The sequence below is a fragment of the Strix aluco genome, chromosome 19, assembly GCF_031877795.1.
Source record: "Strix aluco isolate bStrAlu1 chromosome 19, bStrAlu1.hap1, whole genome shotgun sequence".
Taxonomy (NCBI): domain Eukaryota; kingdom Metazoa; phylum Chordata; class Aves; order Strigiformes; family Strigidae; genus Strix; species Strix aluco.
The window spans coordinates 10,822,799-10,843,735 of NC_133949.1; the positions used below are offsets into that span (position 1 = coordinate 10,822,799).

Below are 20,937 nucleotides of genomic sequence, written 5' to 3' on the forward strand. Positions count from 1 at the left end.
ACCCACAGCACAGACACCCTACAGCATCACCCACACTGGCAAAGCCTGGAGAATCGCCACAGATTCTCAGCACTGCCTTCACCAGAGCTGCTCCAAGCGGATGAGCTGACGCTGGGACTTACAACACAGGCACAGTAAAATCTTCACTAGCCTCAAGGCTCTGCGTGATCCCTGGAGTCACTGGTTCTGCTGCCAAAAACTGACAGCTACACAAATTTGACCTGTCTGGAAGCTAAAAGGCTGGCAAACCCAAATGTACATAACTCCTGGCTAGCTCCTAAGAAAGTATGTCCCTCCAAGCTGGCAAGCCACCTCATCAGTATGTATATAGCTCCAGACCAGCCTGGCACCAGCTGTCTCTTGCTGCAGAGGGAATATTGCTATAGAATGCATGAGTTGGACAGGACTGAGGTGGCTGCAAGGGTGAATAGGTCCAAGGGCAAGCAGGGCTCGGTATGCGTGGAGGGAATCTGGACAAAACAGGGAACACTGCACCGAAAGAAAAAAAATCGTGGGTGATGAAAATGTAAAAAGACATTAGGGGCATTGCAGTAAGGCAGGACGACGCAGCCCAATACAAGGAAATCCCTGGCAGCGTACCCTCTGTCTGCACGGATCTTTCATGCCTCCTGGAAGGAGCCAGCTGCACAGCCAGAGCCCTGAACCTCACCCCGGAAGGGCCGGCGAGGAAAGCGGGCTCCTCAGCACATGTGCTTGGGGAAACGCGCTGCCATGGAGCCTGGCTCGGTGCTCCGCAGCAGGCATGGCAAGCTGCTACTAGCATCCCACCCAGGAGCTGCATGCGCCCAACCATAATTGTGTCAGATGTTATTTACAACGCGGGAGGAGGTGTGAACAGGGCTTCCCAAGAGATTTACTCCAGCCTTGAGTGAAGTTTTACCAGGACAATTGCAGCAAATAAAAGGCAGCCTTTTCCACCCACCCCCCGCCATGCTGGAGGTGGGCATGTCTTTGGCAGCAAATGCAAACAGACAGCCTGGAACATGCCTCCTCTGGTGTGAACCTTGGTGAGCACTTCAAGCCTGGAGTAAAAGTTAATGAGAGAAAGCGCCTGCAGACAGGCACATTCGGAGAAAGCAGCCTTTGATGGGGCAGGAACAGCAAAGTGCGGAGCTTCCGTTTCAACACATTCGCTCATTTGCTGCTCTTCTTTTTACAGCTTCCTGAGGGACCAGAGCGCCAGTGTGTCAGTTTGCAAAGCAAATGCCAAAACCTAAAGCAAAACCCATGCCCTCAGCCCCCCAACTCCAGGGAGACAGTAAATCCCAGGGTCCTCAGCAGATGTCTGCAGGCCTGAACCTCCTCACCTCCTGCTCCAGCCCCTGGCCACCTCCCCAGCTGATGCCAGTGGCACCCCCAGCACCAGGACATCCCACAGCCCAGCCGCTGTGCCTACAGAGAAGCTTACCTAACACTTTCCATTATGAGACCCTGATTTTAGTTCCTGACAACTTTGCCAAAATTTAACCATTTAGGTTGCAATCCTTCATGCCAAAAGCTTTCTTTGAGCTAAATTTATTGGGAAAATTTCACCTACAAAGGTTCAGCCATTTGCCAGAATGAGGTTAGGGAAAATACATTGTTCTTCTCAAGTTAAAAATTCTTTGACTGTTTCAGTGAAATCCCTAGCACCTTCACACTTTGGAGCAAGAACCAGAAGTCTGGCAGGGGCTGGCGACAGGATCTGGGTGTGCCTTCTGCCCCCTCCATCCACCCCTGCTTTGCTAAGGCAGGGGCCTATGGAAATCTGGGTGCTCGTTATCAGACAGCTCTCACGTGCCACTCCAACCGAAGCAGCAACTAGTTCATCTGCTTGGACAGGCGAGGGAAGAAGAAACCAAGCTGGGTGAGACCGTGGAGAAGTAGAAAAGGAGACTGAGGCAGCACAAGCTAGGTGACAGTGTAGTGGTCTGTTCTCCAGGCCCCCACGCTGCTTTGCTGGCACCGTCAGCGGCCGTTCACCCTCAGCGCCTGGTGCGTGTGGAGGATAACAGCCCCGCTTCCAGCATTCCTGCCGTGGCAGGGACTTGTGTGGTGAATCTAGATTTACGCGCCAGCCGAGGATCCCAGATGAGGTCAGTCCTGTTCCACGGGGGAGCTCGTTTTTCTAAAAACAATGGGAATTACACATACAAAAACCGTTACATGACCACACAGTTGAGCGCTCGAAGGTCAGGAACACCAGACTTAGAGCCGTCCGTGCAACTTCAAGTTAACTCCATCACACTTACACATTATAAGGTAGTCCTAATGACATATCACTTTTTCTCCTCTCGGGTTACCATTCTCAGCTGACACAGAAAATTAACAGTCAGTAGAGACCCTCCTGCACAGCTGATGTGCTGAAACATGCACATAGTCAGTAAGGCTCAGGGCTGCAGGACACGGTAATGTTTGGGGGATTAAGATGGTTCAGCGCTATGCTGGAGAACTAGATTCTGTCTTTGCCTCGGTCATGAACTTCCAGGAGGATCCAGAAGTCACCTTAACCACTCTCAACACATGTGGTCAGCATCTGTGTGTCCCTCACTTGTTGGCTGGTCACAGTGACACAGAGGAGGTGAAATCTGCAGACGCTGGGCAGCTCTGCTTTGAATAGGAACAAAGGCAGTTCCTGAAGGACTATGTTTTTAGGAGAACTCCATCTCTGCATTTCAAGGTGAGCAGTCAAAAAAAATAGAAAACCTGTTATTTTCCTTACGCTCAGTTCCTCGTCTGTACACATTAAAGACACCATGCAGAAAGACATCCAAACCCGAGATGCTTTAAGACAGAAGCCAGTGAGTTTACGCAATCCAATTACTGGAACCCGAACCTTCTAGCTCTTCCTATGCTCCATGCAGCACCGAGCATGATGATAACACTTAATCAGTGACTTCTCTGGAAAACTCCCATGTGAAGGGAAAGGAATTTTACAAGTAAAGGACACAACAGGAAAATTGAGGCCAGGATCTCTGCCACGTCATCATCTCGTCAATCACAGGAGGTCTTTCTGCATCACACCACACCTCAAGCACACGGAAGTGCTGTTGAGCACAGGCTTCGAGGCTCGCTTTGCTTGGGAACAACCCCTCACAACAGTAGTCACGAGGATACGGCCAGATTCACCCACCCGACCTCTCGTGGTGAATGAGGGCCATGGTCTTCTGTGGAAATTCAGAAAAAATCTGCTCTGAGCGGTGCCATGCAAAGGGAGGTTCTCAGGTGTCAAGTGAGCAATTCCCTACGGGAAGGGCTGCGACCGCAGGCACAAACCCACAGCATGCAGAGAAACCATTCCAGGAAGTTTAACATCCGAGCCCCCATATTAGAAAATATGATCTCAGTGCTCCAACAACTTACATGTAGCCGGAGCCTCAGGTCCCAAACCCCCGTGCAGACTGCAGCAAGCGCACACTCACACCGGCTATTGAGCCCCCCTGCCACGGGACTCAGTAACTAAAAAGCCTTAACCTTCTACATTCATTAACAAGCATAAGACATAACGGTTTTATGCCAAATTCCTCTTTTCCCCTGTGATTTGAGATAAGATTGGCATGACCATGAAGTTCCCTGCAGCTACCGTTGCTGCGCCGTTCCCAGCAGGGCCATCCGCAGGGAGAGGCTGCACTGGAGGGGGGGTGGGCTCAGCCCCGGGGTGCCCCAGCACCCCTCTCATTTGCTGCTACATCTCGTGCCGGGAGGGCACGAGGGAGCTGCAGGCTCCCGTACAGCCAGCGCCGCTACGTTTCCTGCAGAGATTTGAAAACCTGTTGCAGTTCCAAAGCGAGCTTCGATTTCACTGTGACCAGCAGCTCAGAGACTCATAGTTACTATACAGCCGAATAAAATATTTTTTCATAAATTTAACGCCAGCATGTCTGTGTTTGGAAACTTTGAAAATCCATGTTGTATGGTTTACTGCACTGGAAAAGGTGCCAACAGAGTTTCAAAGGAAGGGAAGTGTATAACTGTTTCCTTTCAAATGCATTTTCCAATGGGATCCATTGAGGGAAAAGGCTGGAACTAACTAAAACATTATTAAAAACTGTTATGAAAAGAGACAGAGAGATGGAAAAAGATAGACAAAAACTCCAATACACAGCCGAAAGGGAGGGAGGGAGACAGGCAGCAAGAAAGGGGATATGGGCAGAAAGACACTTTGGGTGGAGAAAACGGGGCGAGACGGGGAGTTTTAACTGGCAGTCACCCTTCGTGGTTTCATATTGTTGCAGATCAATTGATCAGGATTTCAAGTGCTGCTGGCCCGGTGGCACAAGGCGAACCACAGAGTTGGCTGCAAGCGCAGCACTTGCGAACTGCTGACCTTCAGTTTTAAAACCAAAAATATTCTTTGGGAAACAGTTACACTAGGTTCCAGCCCCGGCTGCCAAGCAAAAAACAAGCACTACTAACCTGAAGTAACACCCCCATCCCTTACACCAAAGCAACAACCAGGACTAGTAACCTGAAGTAACTCCCTGGTCTGATTCAACCAGCAGTAACCGAGCGTGACATGTGCGCAGGGGCTTGGCTCTTCCTTACTCCCTGAGTGGAGCGGTTAATTCTCCAATCGCTGACACCAGCCATCGCGATGAGCGTGCAGGATGCAGGCATGAGCCTCAGATCGCTCCTGCTCCGACGCGTTGGCCACATTCAAGCTACTCTAACGAAGTCTATAAATACCAAAGCGATCGGGTCCGTACAGCGCAGTCACTACCCAGGTCCAAAACCACTCTTCCAGCTCCAGGCAGAGCCCTGGGTTTGCTGCCCCGCAAGCAAAGGGGGAACTGAAAAGGGCTGAAAACATACATTTTGTCAAATACTTCAGTGCCCTGGACATCAGGAGGTTGCCAGGGTCGGGGCCCGACCGGGGACGGAGCCGGATCTCTGCTGCTCTGCCAGGCTTCAAAGAGCCAGGCTGGGGGTGGGCAGAGCTCGGCGCACGCCTGCAGAGCTCCAGGCCTGTGGTTCTGCGGGGTGTAGTAACCGTGGGCTGTAGCACACATGTCGAGGGATGAGGGGAAAAAAATAAACAGACAGACAAAAGAATGAGGATGCTCTGCCAATTCCAATTGTGCAGCTTTTATTTTAAATGCTTATCAAGCTGAGAAAGAGCAGAGTTCTTGGAAAACAAGGTTTCCTTTCTTCCCATGCCAGTGTCAAACACCCTCAAGGACGGGTACAGCACAGGCGCTCGCTGCCGGCCACCCTCTCCGCAGCAGCCACCATCCCGTCCCGTCCCACCCGCCTCGGGAAGGGTTTGCAAGTAACAGCCCTGGTGTTTCTGGTAAAAAGATCCCTGTGATTTTTTTTTTTTATTAATCTCCAATCTGGCTGGGTTCAAATTATGGCCAATTACCCACCAACACTTCTCGCTAATAAAATAAATTTTTACGGGCCCTAATTACTGCTTTCGCTGAACTGCTCTACAGGAAGCCGAAAGGCTGCGGCTCTCCAGACGGCAGCAGACAGTAAAGTGAGGCACCCGCGAGCGAAGCGGCGAGTGACTCAGAGGAGACAAGCCGCTGGAGGGGCGGGCAGAGGGGGAGCGAGCGCCTGGCTGGAGCGTGAGACACATCAGTTCATAAAACGCTGCATGTCGTGCGCATGGTGCTCCGGGGCCGGCCGTCAGGTCCCCCGTCAGTCGCAGCACCCGCTACCTGTGACGCAAGGCTGTTCCTGGGGACCAGAGCGACGGCCGCAGTGCTCCACCGGGTAGCTGTGGCCGCGAAGCGGCGAGCAAATTATATTTGGAAACGGCTGCATCAATCACGCGCGGCAGAGAGACGGAGCTGCCTCCCGTTGCGGCTGAGGGGACCGACCCTCGGAGCTGGGGTCCCCTCACGCGGGCTGCAGGGGACGGAAGGGAGGTGGCTTCTCAGCCCAGCTCCCACCTTTGGCTTCCCCCATTACAAAGTTAATTGAAAGAGACAGAAATAGCAGAAAGATAGAAAAATCCTCTGAAAAGGTGAAATACCCAGCCTGCTCCCAGCTACACACACGCTCCCGCCTGCGAGCACAGGGCGGCCCCAAAGGGCTTGCTGAGCATGAAAAATGAGCAGGAACCCGCTCGGTGACTGCACCCCGCAGCCAGGCCCTCCCGGGTAGTGAGCTCGCCCTTAGCCCCGCGCGGCGGCAGGGGAAGGGGAGCCGCTGCTCGGCGCGGCGGCGGCAGGGAACACCCTCGGTGGCAGGAACGCAGCGGCAAAACCACCGGCCCACGGCGCGCTGCCGGCCCACGCAAGCCCGGGCTGCTGGAGTCTTTCAAAGCGGGGCTGCCACGCAGGTATCCAGGCTCAGCTGGGGAAACGCGGCTCTGTGAGATTGATTAATTTTTTTTTTCTTTCTTAACCAGGATTACTTTAATTTTCGAGGCCTAATGGAGTCCAGCTGCGATGGGGAGGCAACACCGCAGTAGTACAAAGACAGACCTTTACACACTGGTGCAAACTTGTACAACATTCAGCATACACACACACACACGCACACACGCATGCACACACACACAAAGCCCTATAAAAAGGATGCACTGCAGTGGGATATTTTTAGTCTTGACAATACAGCACTAAAAATACGACTTTGCTAATACATCACTACAGAAATATTCCCAGTGTCCATTCAGGAACGGTTTAAAACATTTATTTTTGTTTCCTTTTGCAATGGTCAGAGAGGAGGGAGAAAATAGAAACTCATTGATAAGAGGAAACGAGAGAGACATGAAAAATTGAAAACTACCTAAAAGCTCATGGAGAGGTTTATTTTATTAGTTCTTAATAAATATCTTGCAGATTTCCTCAGGAAATACACCAGATCACATGTAAAATAGTTTGGTACTGATGTCAACTGTGTCAGCATATGAAATCTATTAGGGTGAAGCCACAGCAGGGTGATCAGCGTGCTGAAAAACTGCACGGCACCGAGGCGAGGGGGGGCGGGGGGAATCTCACGGCCCTTCCAAATTCTTCGAGAGGTAAAAAAGTCAGCCAAGACGCAGAGAGAGAGAAAAAAAGATCCCACATCCTGCTTTGCGCTGCCAGCAATGTGAAGTGCCCAGAGATTAATTCTATGTCTGGCCTGGAAATGTGACTTTAAAGCATTGGAGGGAGCGGGGAGGAGGAGGAGGAGAGAGGAACGAGAAGGCCAGGCGAACCGGGACTGGCACTGTGCCACCGACACCCCCCCCTCCACACACTTCCCAAGCCGTGTTTCAACGTAGACAGCAGTAAACCCCAACAGACGGCAGCTCCCGGGGCTGCCAGGGCCTCGCACCAGCTGGGGCGCGTCTCCCGCTCCCCGCGCAGCCCCGTGCAGATGGGCCCGAGAGCATCACTTCCGCTTCGCCTGCTTTTAAAGACACACGAGCCCATGTGGCAGCGTTTCACCGCTCCCCGCCATGGCCCCGTAAGCGGTTGGGGCCCCCCGGGCAGGATGAGCCCCGCTCCCAGCACCAGGCATGAGGTCTTGTCAGACCTTGGCTCCTCGGGCCCCGCTCTGAAGGGTTTATGCTGTTCCCAACCCGCCTTTGGCAGCCGGCGCCTCCTTCTCCATCTCCGTGCCATTACCCAGAGAGCAGGCGCTTGCTTACGCAAGACACCCCTGCTCCGCTCCTGGGTCTGGCGGAGAAGCACCGGGAGTTCACTGAGGCAGGGTCAGGGGACCACACGCTGCCGCGAGGGATGGGAGAAGGGGGAACGAAGAAACCCCACAGCCAAAACTGTCCCTCCAGGGCATCTCCCTCCCAGCCCATGGTGACACACTCCTGTCTGCCTCTCGTCCCACCCTGCAAGCTGGGGGATCTGAGAGTGCACGCCAGAGACCTGTGCCAACCTTGGGGACAGACAAATCACTCGTGCCCTCTCCATGTCACCTATGCCCTATGGTCACGTTAACCACAGCCATCACAAGCCACATCAATCAAAATTAAAAATGACCCTTCAGTTAGAGATGGGTCACGTACCTTCAGTGCTGTCACCCAGCCAGGGTTAGACTATCCTGGACTGAGCATCACGTTAGCCAGGGTGACACCTGAAGGTCACACTCAAGAAGTCCTCACCTTCCTCCTGACCATTAATTAGCACAGGCAGAGCCAGCGCCATGCTGCCAAGAACCTGCTGCACGGGCACACGCAGCTTCGGGCAGACCCTAATCAGGGAAAAATAAAAGGTCTCTATACATAAACCTGTGTGAGGTCACCTCCTCGCTGCAGATGCACTGGAGAGTAGAAACACAGCCTTGGCTATGCCACCGTTCCTAATTTCAGCATTAAGTCAAGAAGAGATCCCAACAAGCCCCCAAGGGTGCCTGCTCCCAGCTGAAGCCCCCCCAGCACCGGGCACCCAATTCACTGAGGGACTGCAGCCTGCAAGCAGACAGAGGCAGGATGGAGCTGGCAGGGGATGGGCCCGCAGCACCCGCAGGGCAGCCCCCGGGACGGAAGCTACCCTCACCGAGCTGGCAGGCTGCACCCGAACCTGCACAGGGCATGGGGCAGGCAGCCCTCCCTGCCTACACCTGGCAGGCTATAAAACAGCCCCACAAGCTCAATCAAGAGTTTTACAACTTCACAAAGCACGATAATTAGCCTAATTATACAATGTTCTCTCAGAGAATTAAACAAAAATACAGTAATTGACTTGGTGCTGCTTAGAAGCGCGAGGAAATCAAAGGCGCAACGCACAATAAAGAGTCAGAAACATCTCTTTAAAAGTGAGAGGATTTCCTGTCACGCTGCAAACATCTAAAGCTTCACCAAAGCCGCTGCACCTGGTGCAACCCCACTCTGGCTCCCTGGCACCCCTCTTTCTCCACCACCAAAGCAGGGGTGAGGCAGAGCCCCGGGACAGCTGCCTCAGGCACCTTCTTTCTCATTTTACAGCAGGACGGATGGACACCGCGTGCCAGCGGTCCGTTTCCTGCCTTTTGTTTTATACACTGATGCTGCTTCTTCATCGAAATAGTCATTTTGTTTCAGCATTTGCAGAGCTGGCCCATGCCTTGGTGGTACAGCAGCATGAAAGCCCCTCCAACCTGACCTCACCGGTCACCGGCTCTGTCCTGACTTGCTGCTCGGGCTGCCGAAGCTTGGCTGTAAAGCAGACTCGAGCTTTGTGATTACAAATCATTTCCCCTCTACTTGTTGCTCTGAAATGAGATCTCGGTATCACCCTGTGTTTGGTGGAACAGCTTCAAGGGCAGACGTAAGGATGTGCTCATGTGACAGGCAGACTGGGCAGAAGCCCCCAGCGAGCTCATCTGACACCACTCGAGAGGGACTTTTCCTGCACTTTAGTTGGAGGGCAGGACTGGAGAATCAGTCTGACACACCAGCAAGCACTCAGTTTTGTTGGAAACCTTTCCCTTCCCTGCCACAAAGCCCTGCTCGATCTTTTGCCTCCAAAGCCAACGTCTAGATTTCAGAAACCTGAACTGCAAGTGGAAATTCCCTGCAGCGCGTTGATTATTGCATCTCCTGCTGGCACTTGTGGCAAGGGGAAAAAAACGTCACATGGCTTTCTGGACACACGTTTTGCTAGGGAGTCTTGCATCAGAGGGCAGAAGCCAGCAGCCAGGAAAATAACTCCAATTACGGTAAATAAATCCCCAAATATGTGACAATCTGCATTTTAAACAGGAAACAGAGGGGAATAAGCAAAGGAAGACTTTGGTCTAAACATTGCTGCCACCAGCCTCAAGAGCCCAAGAGCAAGACTCTGAAGACGCATCTGGGCCAAAAGTATTTTACCTGAACTTTGCTGATGTGTCTCAAGTCCGAGACAGCTTCCTTCCCTGAAAGGAAAGGCGCTGACAGTTCCCAGCAACTGTGCCAACCTCCAACACTCCCAAGCGCTCAGAGGAGAAACTCTGGAGGGTGGGCTGCCACCTCCAGACACGGCTGCGTCCCTCAGGAGGCTCAGCATGAGCAAGCAGCTCAGCACAGGAAGCCGTGTGGCTCCTGAGATGAGCAATGCAGGTATCACCCCCTGCGCCATTTCAACCCTTCAGCCTGCTCACACAGCCAAGGTCTGAGCTGCCCCTGGGCACAGCGAGCAGCAGGCATTACATGACAAAATGGGTTAAATAAAAAAGCCCTTTGCCCAGGCAGGGACATCTTGGCACCGGCTCGCTGTAGAGCCTCTGTGCAAGCCAGGCAGTGCAGGGAAGGGTGGACACCAGTACCAGCCAGCCCTCCTCTCCTGATTACAACTCAACCCCAAAGCAAGTAAGAGCAGCAACATTAAGGGAGGTGAAGGATAAATTTAAGGTCCAGTTCCTCCAAACTTAAGGCTTTGGGAGGTGTTATGTCTTAACACCATCTCGCTAAAGACAGCGCTACCCAGTCTCACAGGGCAACAGCACACAGCAGCTGCCAGGTGCACGCTGGTGATCCCAGTATAGACACCTCAGTCCACACTTGCTGTATGACGACCGAAGCCCTAACACCCCAGAGAAAGCCCGTTATGAAACCGTGCAACTCCATCCTCCTCACATCAAGCGGGCTGTGCTTGCATTACAAAACCGAGTCCCCCAGGCAGGTGGAGGGACCTCAGGCTCCGCTCTCAACAGGGCACAGGACCGCAGATGCTCAGCCTCCCCGAGACACAGCCCCGCGGTGTGACATCGTCATCGACCTCCCAGATGTTGTGCCCAAAGCTGTCACAGCCCACAGAGCCACCTGCTCGAAGGTACTGGCTGGACTCTAGTGAAGCGCGTATTTACCACGCAAAGCGGGGAATTAGCAGAAAAGGGCTCAGTTCTGCTCCCCAGACAGCGAAAGATCAAGTTGCTGCTTCTGCTATCTACTGCCTGAGGTTTATTAAGCTTTGTTTTATGCCTAATTTTAAATCTCTACCAAACCAAGTCACCTGTCCCACAACACTGCTTTATTTTTAAACTCAGTCAAATGCACTGGACTCCTTTGCGTTCAACTCCCAGCGCCCTTTGTCTGCTCCAATGTGCAAGATGTGGTTAGAGCTTCATGAGAAGCCATTGAGATGTGGCTGCAGCAGAAGAGCAGCACATGCTTCTGCTGAGCCTTTTTCTGATGCTGCAGTTAGGTCTTTCAGCAAAGCTGGGTCCGAGCATCGGAAACCAAGCAAGAACCGTGGAGATGGTCAGACCTGAGGTTCTGCTGAGGGCAGACACCACCAGCCTCTGCAGCATCTCCGGGGATATTTTAGGGGTTCACACTTTATCTTGCAAGCCAGAGCAGCTGCGGTCAGCAAAGCGAAACATTCTCCATCCAGCGCCGGGCCGCGCGCAGTGGCAGGACGAGAGCGGAGCAGGCTGCTGGTTACACAGGCTGATTTGAGGGGGTCCTCTGGGTTTGATGCATCCTCTCCAGCCAGGCTGGGGTGCCGAGCACATGTGCAAAAGGGCAAGTCCTGCACCCGCTTAGACACTGCAATTGATGTGCACTAACCTATGGATCCTTTGTTGTGCCTATCAAGGAGACTTGGGCAAAATCAGCATCTCAGAAGCTGGTATAGGTCTTCAAGGAGCAAGCAGGACCGTGCACATTAGCAAACCCTTGCAAGGGCTGTAGTTAGCAGCACTCACTGTGGAAGAGCAGTTCTCTGTGAGCCAGGCAGAGCACCTTTACACCCAGTGGCCTGTGCAGTATTGACCTGCTCTACGCTGCTCTGAACATGCTGCAGGGAGCGGGATGTGAATCCTTCCTTTCTGCACACGCCTTCAAGGTTTCCCAGCCAAGCCTATCTCGCACAGAAAACCCGACCATGTTCCACTCAAGAAGATAGAGCTGGGAGGGTTGTGAACCAAAGCCCAGCCTGACCCTGCCACACTGGCTGCCCTCTTGAACTCTCTTCCAGTTCCACACAAGCAGCAGTCCCACTGCCCAAGCGCAAGTAGCAGACCTTCCTCCTCACCCATCGGCCTCGGCAGAGCAGATACCCTACAGGCTGGTCACCCTGCCCTGCCCGAACTTTCCTCTGGTTGAAACACAAGCCACTTTCCCAATCCTCAGCTAAAGCCGCGCTTGGCCAGAACCTCCCTGTGCCTCTATGCCCTGACTCTGCTCGGCCCCGGGGGATGCAACTTCATTCCCTACATGTGCTGAGGATGCACATATGGCAGCCCCCTCCCCTCTCCACTTCCACCTAAGCCCGACCTCCTAACAACCTCCACACGGCACAATGCAACCGGCCCGAGAGTGCCAGAAGGCATCCAGGTGCTGCAGCCTGATGCTTCACACCCGCAGCCAGGCAAATTTGCTGGGATTTCCGGGAAGTGTCTCTAGGGTGCCCCGCGCTGCTGCACCCCCACTTTGGTGCGCGCTTGTTTGGAATGCGGGGCCGTCGGGGGGGGGAGAGGGGAAGTTATTCTGGTGGTGGCCTATGAATAACATCCAGTGATTTATAGGAAGTATAATCCAATAATACAGTAAAATAAAACAGTGTGTCTGAGATGGGTTTGATTCCAGGAATTATAAAACAAATTATTAAAGAGAGAGAGAGAAAGAAAAAAAGCCTCAGAGAGGCCAGATCGGAGTAAATTGGGCACAGATGGGCTGGGAGGGGGTTTCTCTCTCTCCCCTCACCGAGATGCCCCTGCCGCAAGCACGGCTTCAATTAGTCTTTTCAGAAACCAGAGTTTTATTTCCCCAAATTACAGAATTAAAAAAAAATTAAAATTCTTGGAGTGTTTGTGGTTGGGATAAAGGGATCCAAGCTTCTCTGTAAGTTGGTTGTGCAGATGGCTACCAAACTGTTAAATGGGCCACCCCACAAAGGTCCCACCCCAGTCAGAGCCCAGGATTGCCCAAAACATTGGTAGTCACCTACATTCTGTCATGGGAAGCTCCAGCAACTGCATGTGTCTGCCACGTAGATGCTATCTCTCTCTGCCTCCCTCCCCTGGGTGGCCCCTCCTTGCCCCACGGGTTTGAGGTCTACAAGAAGCTACCTTGAATGCTCCTGCCAGGAGGCAGCCAGGAGGTCAGAGGGATCCTTGCTGGCTGCACACCTCCCTGGACAATAGGGAGAGCGGCTCACTCGGAGCAATACGCTGTTTGATGCCGAACAGCGGGGGAAGCACTTCATGTGGGAATTCTTTGGCTTCTTCTGTCAAAGAAAACAACAGATCCAATCCATCTCCCAGGGTCTTCCCAGTGCTGCCTGGCTGCACAGGCAGCTGAGACCAGCTCTGGCGCGCCTGGTGCTGCCCCTGGGGGACAAGCACAGCTCAGCTGCCTGCACTGGGCACAGACCGTGGGGCTCTGCCTGCACACACCCGAACCCTGCCTTGGGCACATGCTGCAGGGTCCGGAGAGCCGGGGGCTGCAGCAGTGACCTGTGTGGGAGGAGGCTGTGAAACACCACGTGTCGCTCGCAGCTGGCTGGCTCTGAAACCAGTTTAAACACCCCACTGCACCCCAAAAAGTCAGCTTGTCAGAAGAGCACATGGTGACCTCACACAGACTGATTTACGAGAGAGTGGCAGCTGCTAGGAGTCAGAGATGTGCAGGAGGACACATCACAACTGCCATACGGGGACCCACGCCAGGGCAGGGACAGCCCTGAGAGACCACGGCCAACCCACACCACAGCAAAAGAAAACAAGTAAAAAGCAAAGAGTGGCAGATATAAACCATTAAGCACGAGTCCTCAACCTCCTGCAGTGCCTGCTGCCTCTGAAGGAATTGGGACAGACCAAGCATAATCTGGCACAAAAACGGGGGAAGCTGAGACTCAGATGGGGCAGGATAGGTGTTTGGTGTAAGCCCGAGGAAGAGGGAGGAAAGGTGTTCATTAAAAGCATTTGATTGTTCAAGTTTCCTTTTTCTCAATACCTGAATCTGTGATTAAAAGTCTGTGTTCACGGGCATAAAATTTTGTAAAAGTTCCCCACGTCGAGACTGTTTTGCCGGTGACACCACCCCACAACTGCTAGCACCACTGGATCCCAGCACGAGGGATTCATTAGACACCAGACACAGGGCAAGAAAGCGAGTTTACAAGTTTCTCAGGAGTAGCTGGGGCTCCAGAGACCTGGAAATACATGGTGGGAGAGGGAGGGAGCAGCAATCCCCAGAGAGAACTACCCCCGGACAGCAGGGAACAGAGGCTCTCAGAAAGACCTCCCTCCCCAGCCCCAAACCCACAGATCTCCTTCTGCTACCGAGAGCTCGCAGCTGAAGGTCAGACAGGCCCTTGTGATGGGAAGGACACAGACACGCTCTGATCCCAGATTTGCAGAAGGATTTCAGTAGGAGGAGATCTCTGGAGGTCATTCGGTCCAACTGCAAAGTTAGATCCAGCTCTACAGAGCTGACGCAGCCAAGCTCTCACTACGGCGAGCCGGGCTCGCAGCTCCCCAGTAATGCTTCCTGGCAGCTGGGATGCAGGCAGGGTGGGACCGCTCCCTGCGCCCTCCCAGCCTCCCACCCACCCGCAGGGGTGGATCAGCCCCCTCGCACCCGCTCCCGCCGCTGCCCATGCTACTGCAACCCAGGGAGGTGACTCATGTGCTGGGAAATGGAAACCCGCACCTTCCCGACAGCCGTTTCTGCTGTATGCTCCAGCCAGTCCTCTGCCCACAGCAACCCACACACCGGGGGAAGGAGCCAACACCCTCGCTCCATGCTGGGCACTGGGTAATAATTCAGCAAACATTCTTACTTGCCTTTTAAACTCCAGGCCCCTTGCTAATTTTTTTTTTTTTTTCCCCCTTCTGCACCCAGCTCTTCTCAGTATCACAGTGTCGGCACCGAGCCCAACCTGCGCTGTGCCAGCACTCAGCACACGAGCGCTCGGAGACCACCAGGGCATTTGCGCTGACAACAGGATTTGCTTTGCCAACAATATTCTCAGCGATATTTTAGGGTCACCAGAGCAAGGAGCCCTCGGGGAAATCCCTGAAGGGCACTAGGCATCAGATGGCAGCTGCAGTGCCATCCAACCTGCAGGCATTTCACGCACACTGCCACCTGCTCTGCGCACAGCCTGCAGTCCCCAGCAGGAACAGGTTTGCTTTCTCCAGAGATGCGAAAGCTGGGAGCAGCTGGCAGCTACTCACACAGGAGGCAGAAAACTCCGAATACTTATTTTTCACAGGAGATAAAAAGTGCTGCCTTTCTGTCACTCACACACATCCACAACTCGGCTACGGATAGAGGAGCAGAGTCCAGTGGTCCAAGAGCTGGGATCGCTTCCAGTTCTGCCACAGGGGCTTGCTGTACGGCCCAGACAAATCTCTTCCTCTCTTTACCACCCGCTGCCGTCTGTGGCACGGACACCGCTATTAATATACCTACCGGGGGGCTGCGCAGAGGCATTTGCTCATAATCATAAAGTACTTTGCAGCTCAAAGATAAACACACTGTCACTGGTTGGCATCTAGCAGGCGGGAGGGCAAGGCTGCCTCGCCAGTGGGGCTGACAGCTCCCCCAGCGCTTCCCCCGGGAGAGGAAGGTGCCTGCAAGATTGGCTGGGCAGCAGGAACAGCACACGGGTGCTGCTTCCCAGCCCTCTGGCCGACGCCGGTTCGCTCCATCAGCTGACCTTGGCCACTAACCACCAGTCTGACAGGTGGCCAACTGGTTCACGAGGGAGAAATCTTCCTGCAGCAGCTCTCTGGGGCTCAGCCTGATCACCCACATGGTGGCTTTGACTGAAATCCATCAGCTGGAGGCCTCCATCTTTGGGATGTAAATCCCAAGCCATCGGCATGTGAAATGCTGCTTCCTCCCACCCAGGGAGTGCAGCCCCAGCCCTGCTCCCAAACACAGGGCTTAGGCAGTCCTGGGTACCTGCCACTGGGTGCATGTTGGGAAGCCACAGGGAAAAACACGTTCCCTGGAAGCACCATTTCAAACTCAGTGGAAGGGACTCTAGTTTGGTGGCATCTCTGCTGACCAATACATTAAACTCGACAATGGTAGAGACCACATACAGCCTCCTGGGTGGATGGAGGAGGCGAGGAGAGGAGGATGAGTAATACCAGATCTGCTTTGCTCTCTAGGTGCCTTAATACGGGCCACAGCCTCCAGCTTGGCCTTTCAGAGAGCAGCATCGCATCACGCAGCCACCTGCACAGACACGAGCAGTCACAGGTAAAGCCGCTCTCCCAACAGCCAAAGTCTCCAAGATCCTCCCAGCCCTTCTGGTGCCAGCACAGGCACTGAGCAGGGCCCAGGCTAAATACTGGGAAGGCAGAGCCAGCCATCAAGCAGTGCCTGCCTTCTGTGCTTGATGACTCAGGCTCCAGGGAGATGCGATGCCTCCTCACTCCTCAGACACCTCAGCCAGCTCCACCGAGGCCCAGCCAAGGTCCCTTTGCTGTCCCTACACACACCGACACCCCCAGGCATCCAACCGCCGCTTCGCTTCCCCATCAGTCTTCAGCTGGTGAGTCCCCCCCCCTCCCCTTTCTCCACATGAACAACTTGGCCATACAAAGAGCGGCTGATCCTCAGCCCGGTTCCCCTAAAGCAGCACATGGTACCTTTGGGCTGGGAGTTGTACACTGCAAACATGTTGATTGCCACAAGCTGGAGCATGCGGGTGCTTCCGATGGGAGGGGGGCTGTGCTGCAGCAGGACCTGGAACTCCCTCAGGACCTCCTCGGCCACCGCAGGGAAAGTCTCCATCCTGCAGACAGAGAGAGAGTCTGTAGAGCGCAGGCTATGCCCCGGGGCGCAGGGCGGTCAGTCCACAGCTCGCTCAGTGTCACGTCTCCTGGGGAAGGGGGACCCCCGGGGGTGCTGTCTCCCATCCAGGAGCCGTGGGGAATGAAGGTGCAGGCTGCGACGGAGGCAGCTGAAGCCTTCCTTAGCGAGGGATTGCTCTGTGACCGACAGGCAGCATTCCTTTGGCAGGAAAACACGGCCTTTATGAGTCATTTCTGACCAACCATTTTTTTCTACTGACTTCTACCAATCTGGGAAGGGTGCCAAGAGGCCAGCAGCTCACTTGGACCAGGAGCAGCCCATGGGACTCCCAAGAAACCCAGGCTGCAGCAAACTGCACACACTGGTGCCACATTGCGGATGTGGCAATTCCAGTGCATTGAACGTTGGCCAGAGCGTGCTTCCTCCAGAAGAATGGTGCCTGTCTCTGGGCTCCGCACGGCAGGATCGGATCCCATGGCACCAAGCCCCATCCCCCCAGGTCACACACTCCCCAGCACTGTGACTGAGGCCCTAAACTTCATCACTTAAAGCCCCACAGGACAGGGACTCGCAGACTAACGACTGCCTTGTCTAGCTGTTGGAAATGTCAAAGCTGGAGCTGGTCCCTGCAGCACACAGCACTGCTGTCGCTCATCAGGACACAGCAGCCAGCGCCTGCAGTGCCACGGCCAGGGATGGGGTGCGCTTTCAACACCGCTCACAAGCGCCCACGGAAATCTGACACGTTTATCCCACTCTTCATCTGGCATCGCTAAGGGAATTAGCTGAGGTTACTTATCAGAGCTGTTGGATCCTCAGCAACCTCCCAACTGAAATGGGGTCAAAAACTGAACTGACTGCAAAGAAGAGCACAGCCAATTCACAAAAATGACTGGTTGCCCACAACAGCTCTCCCAAAGAGAGTCCTCACCTGGTAGCCCAGGAAGACAACTTTATAACCGAGAAGCTGCCAAAAACCTTGGAAACTATTGAGAGGGCAGGTCCTCCCGTCCCATTGCCTCTTCTGCTGAGCTGGGTTACTTCTTGCTCCTACACTAGAAAAAGCCACAGCTAGACCCAGCAAGAATGAGCATCTGTCTCACAGCAAGTGTCCGCTCCAGTTATCAGGGACACTGTACCAGCATGTCCACACGGGAGTGGGGGAGCCAAAATCCGCAGTGGGTGAGGCATCTGGAGCCAGGGCAGGCAACCTCAGGGGCCTCCATAGCAATTTCTTCTATCTTCCCCTGAGAGATTCAGATCTTGTGATATCAGCACGCTACAGGCTGGATTAGCAAGCCACTTCTGGTAACCCACATGGGCAATTCTGCTGGGCTTCCCCAACAGACTTTCAGGCCAGTAATAAGCTCTATTTTTAAAGACAGAAATGGCTGCTTTCTTAACCATATTTCACGGATGCCTTTCAACAACTAGTTCTGCCTAGCAGCGGGGGTACCCTCTCCCCGGGCACTGTTTGCTGGAGCAGTTGTCTCTGTTACCTGCCCACAAATACAGGCTGTAACAAACAGGCCCCTTGTACTTTGTAGCTGTGCAGAACGGAGCAGCTCCGCCGGTACAAAAGCACCGCACCCCCCGGAAGAGGCAACTTTCCTGGATTTGGGGCACAGCCAGGGAATTAGAGCAAACTGATTGCTTCTAAAGACTTCCTAATTTTGAGAAATCTCAGACCACATCCAGCATATCCAGCAACATCCTCCTAGAGCAGACAGGACACTGGGGATGGAGGAGCCCTTTGCAGGATGGGCTGTTGGAGAGAAGATGAAGATTACTGCCACGGAATAACAACAAGAAGGAGTGAGGGCTTCCTCAGCGCCGCCAGCTGTGCTTTGATACTGCAGCACATCTGGAATGGCATGCAGTAACCCCACTGAGCTCAGAACCAGCAGGTCAGCAGCAAAGCGGAAGCTTTTAATAAATTGCTTACCTGTGGTTTTAGGAGCAAAAGAGTCCAATTAGGGCAACATCATCTCTTCCGTACTTTTTACAGATAAATCATTTAAAATCCTGCCCAAAGAGGACTCGACTATTCCTCACCTTTTACCTATTTTAAGCGCGGAAGCTGTTTAGCAGGGCTGGACGATTTTCTCTTCCTGTGTCATGGTATTACTTTCTAGTTCCCTTCTAAGTACTTCAGGGGATATTCTACCATTAAACATACTTGGGTTTTCTAAATGACTGTCCTGGGAAGCAACTGCCTCAAACGCTGCATCTTAATTTCACAAAAGTCTCAGGAGCCAAATGTGCAAGCAATCTCTGCAACATCCCCATTAATCCCCTTGCTGGCATGCATTCAACCAGAGCTCGGCCGTGAGCACAGCCCCACAGAGCCGAGGACCAGCAGCTCCCTGGGTGCTCTGCCCTCTGGCACAGACACGCTGCAGTTACCAAACCTTTCATGGGCTCTCGCAGCTTTCCTCCTCTTTTCCTGCAGGCAGGAGGACATCCAGTTCTGCCTCCTCACTGCAGGCCAGCCTGCTGCCCGCAAGCAGATCATCAGTGCCTTGCGACTCGGGGAGAGATCAACAGCACCGGCAGCGAGCAGATTGCTCTCCCCCTCGCCCTCAGACACTCGGATCTCCAGCAAATTGGCCAGCACAGCTCCTACTTCCCATTGCTTTATGAAAGGTCCAAAGTCAAGCACATGCCACGCCTGACTGGTCACCTTAGAAAGCGCGCTGGACGGAGCAAGCGCTGAGGTTTCAGGCTGCATGGCAGGATCAGTGCTGTGGCCTGCGCTGCTGTGCTTCCTCGCTCCAGGAGGGAAGGGTAGAGGCCCAGAGGCAGGGAACTGTACATTTGAGTCAAAAAAACCAACAGTAGGGACACGATGCCACTTTGCATCCACAGTACCTTTACCTACGTGGCCTGGAAAAGGTCTCTCAGCCCTGTATCTTGTAACCAACAGTTCCACGAGAGACTGAAGGAGCCAAGAGAGCTCGTGAGACTCCGTTTACTTACAAGGTACTGGCAGGCTCAAGCAGAGACCACTGTTGCCAGAGACTGTCTGGACCCACGCAAGGTCTCTCTACAACAGCCGCCCCCACACAGCCACCCCATCACTCGAGAGCGAGGGCCAGGCCGGACCCAGAGCAGGGAGAGCTCCATGGGAAGCCCATCAGCTGCAAGGCTGAGCTCTGCTCTCTGGGTCATAAGGATGTCCCCCAAGCTGGGATCTCAGCCCAGGCCTGCATCAGGCTTGCTTTGCTTCAAGGGTAGCTGTTCAGTTACTTGAAACCAGTTTCTGACAGACATTGCCAAGGGCACTTTGTATAAACCCGTTCCCACAGCCAGGGCAGGTCTCAGCTACGAGGCTTTCACTGAAATGGCAGCAAGGAGATGAAGGGCAAGGCTTGTCTTGACATGCTCCGGACGGCAGCTTTCAGCCACTGCATGGTTCTGCCTCGATGGCTTTGTGCTCCTTGCAGGCAGCAGCCACTGCGAGTCACCCAGAGCCACTCTCTGCTGGCTAAGAGCAGGGGGGAATAGAAGAGGGGGGGGATAAAACCAGAAATTAAAGGGGAGGGAGCACGGTTAGGTGATGTGAGAGCGGGAATACAGCCTCTAGTCCCTCCCGTGTATCAACCATCCAAGCTCAGCCTCTGCCAGAGGGTCCCAGTGCACAGGCAGGACTGGGCATTGAGGTGAGGGAAGAAAAAGCCCAAAGAATAACCAGTGTGGATCAGAGGGCGGGTAAGGAGAATAAGAACCAGGAGGCTAGGCCTGCAAGAATTCACACCCTGTGCCCTCAGCTCCAAACACAGCTTAGTTGCTAACAATATTAAATTCCAAAAAGACTTGTAATGTAGGAAAATAAAATAAACATCCTGCACACTTACCCAATCCTGGTAAACAGCTTCCCATGGGCATGGAGAAAACTGAGGATGAACCTTTTGTTCAGCTGCATGGGAAAAAAAAAAAAAAAAAAAAAAAAAAAAAAGAGAGAGGAGAAAACAATTAAACTCTCTCCGATTTCCTGTGAATTAAGAATGTCCCTAGTGACAGAAGAACCTGGCCTGGATGCTGGGGGTGGCACTGGAGATGGGAACCAAATGGACATGCCCAAACTCTTACAAACATCATGCACACAGGCACGGGCAAGTGCCAAACAGCTGGAGCGGGAGCGGGGAGAGGCGATGGAGACACAGCACCCTCTGCGGGTCCCGGGCTGCCTCGCAGGGTGCCTGCCCGGCGGGCACCGGCCCCGGGACCTGCACCCCCGGCAGCCACTCAGCCCAAGGGCTCCTCCTCCGTGCCCTGTAAGCTCGAAGCGCAGTCTGAGGGGTTAT

At 53.7% G+C, this 20,937-nt stretch overlaps 1 protein-coding gene across 4 annotated transcripts in view; it reads right to left on the bottom strand.

Moving 5' to 3' along the window:
* Positions 1 to 20,937, bottom strand: part of SMG6 (SMG6 nonsense mediated mRNA decay factor) — a 115,622-nt gene that overhangs the window by 68,336 nt on the left and 26,349 nt on the right. For all 4 annotated transcript variants that reach the window (XM_074845656.1, XM_074845655.1, XM_074845654.1 and 1 more), the window contains exons 9-10: positions 20,488 to 20,549; positions 16,465 to 16,610 (exon numbers count right to left, since the gene is read on the bottom strand). In XM_074845656.1, coding sequence (XP_074701757.1) covers positions 16,465 to 16,610; positions 20,488 to 20,549 — 208 coding nt within the window. The remainder of the gene's footprint in view (positions 1 to 16,464; positions 16,611 to 20,487; positions 20,550 to 20,937) is intronic.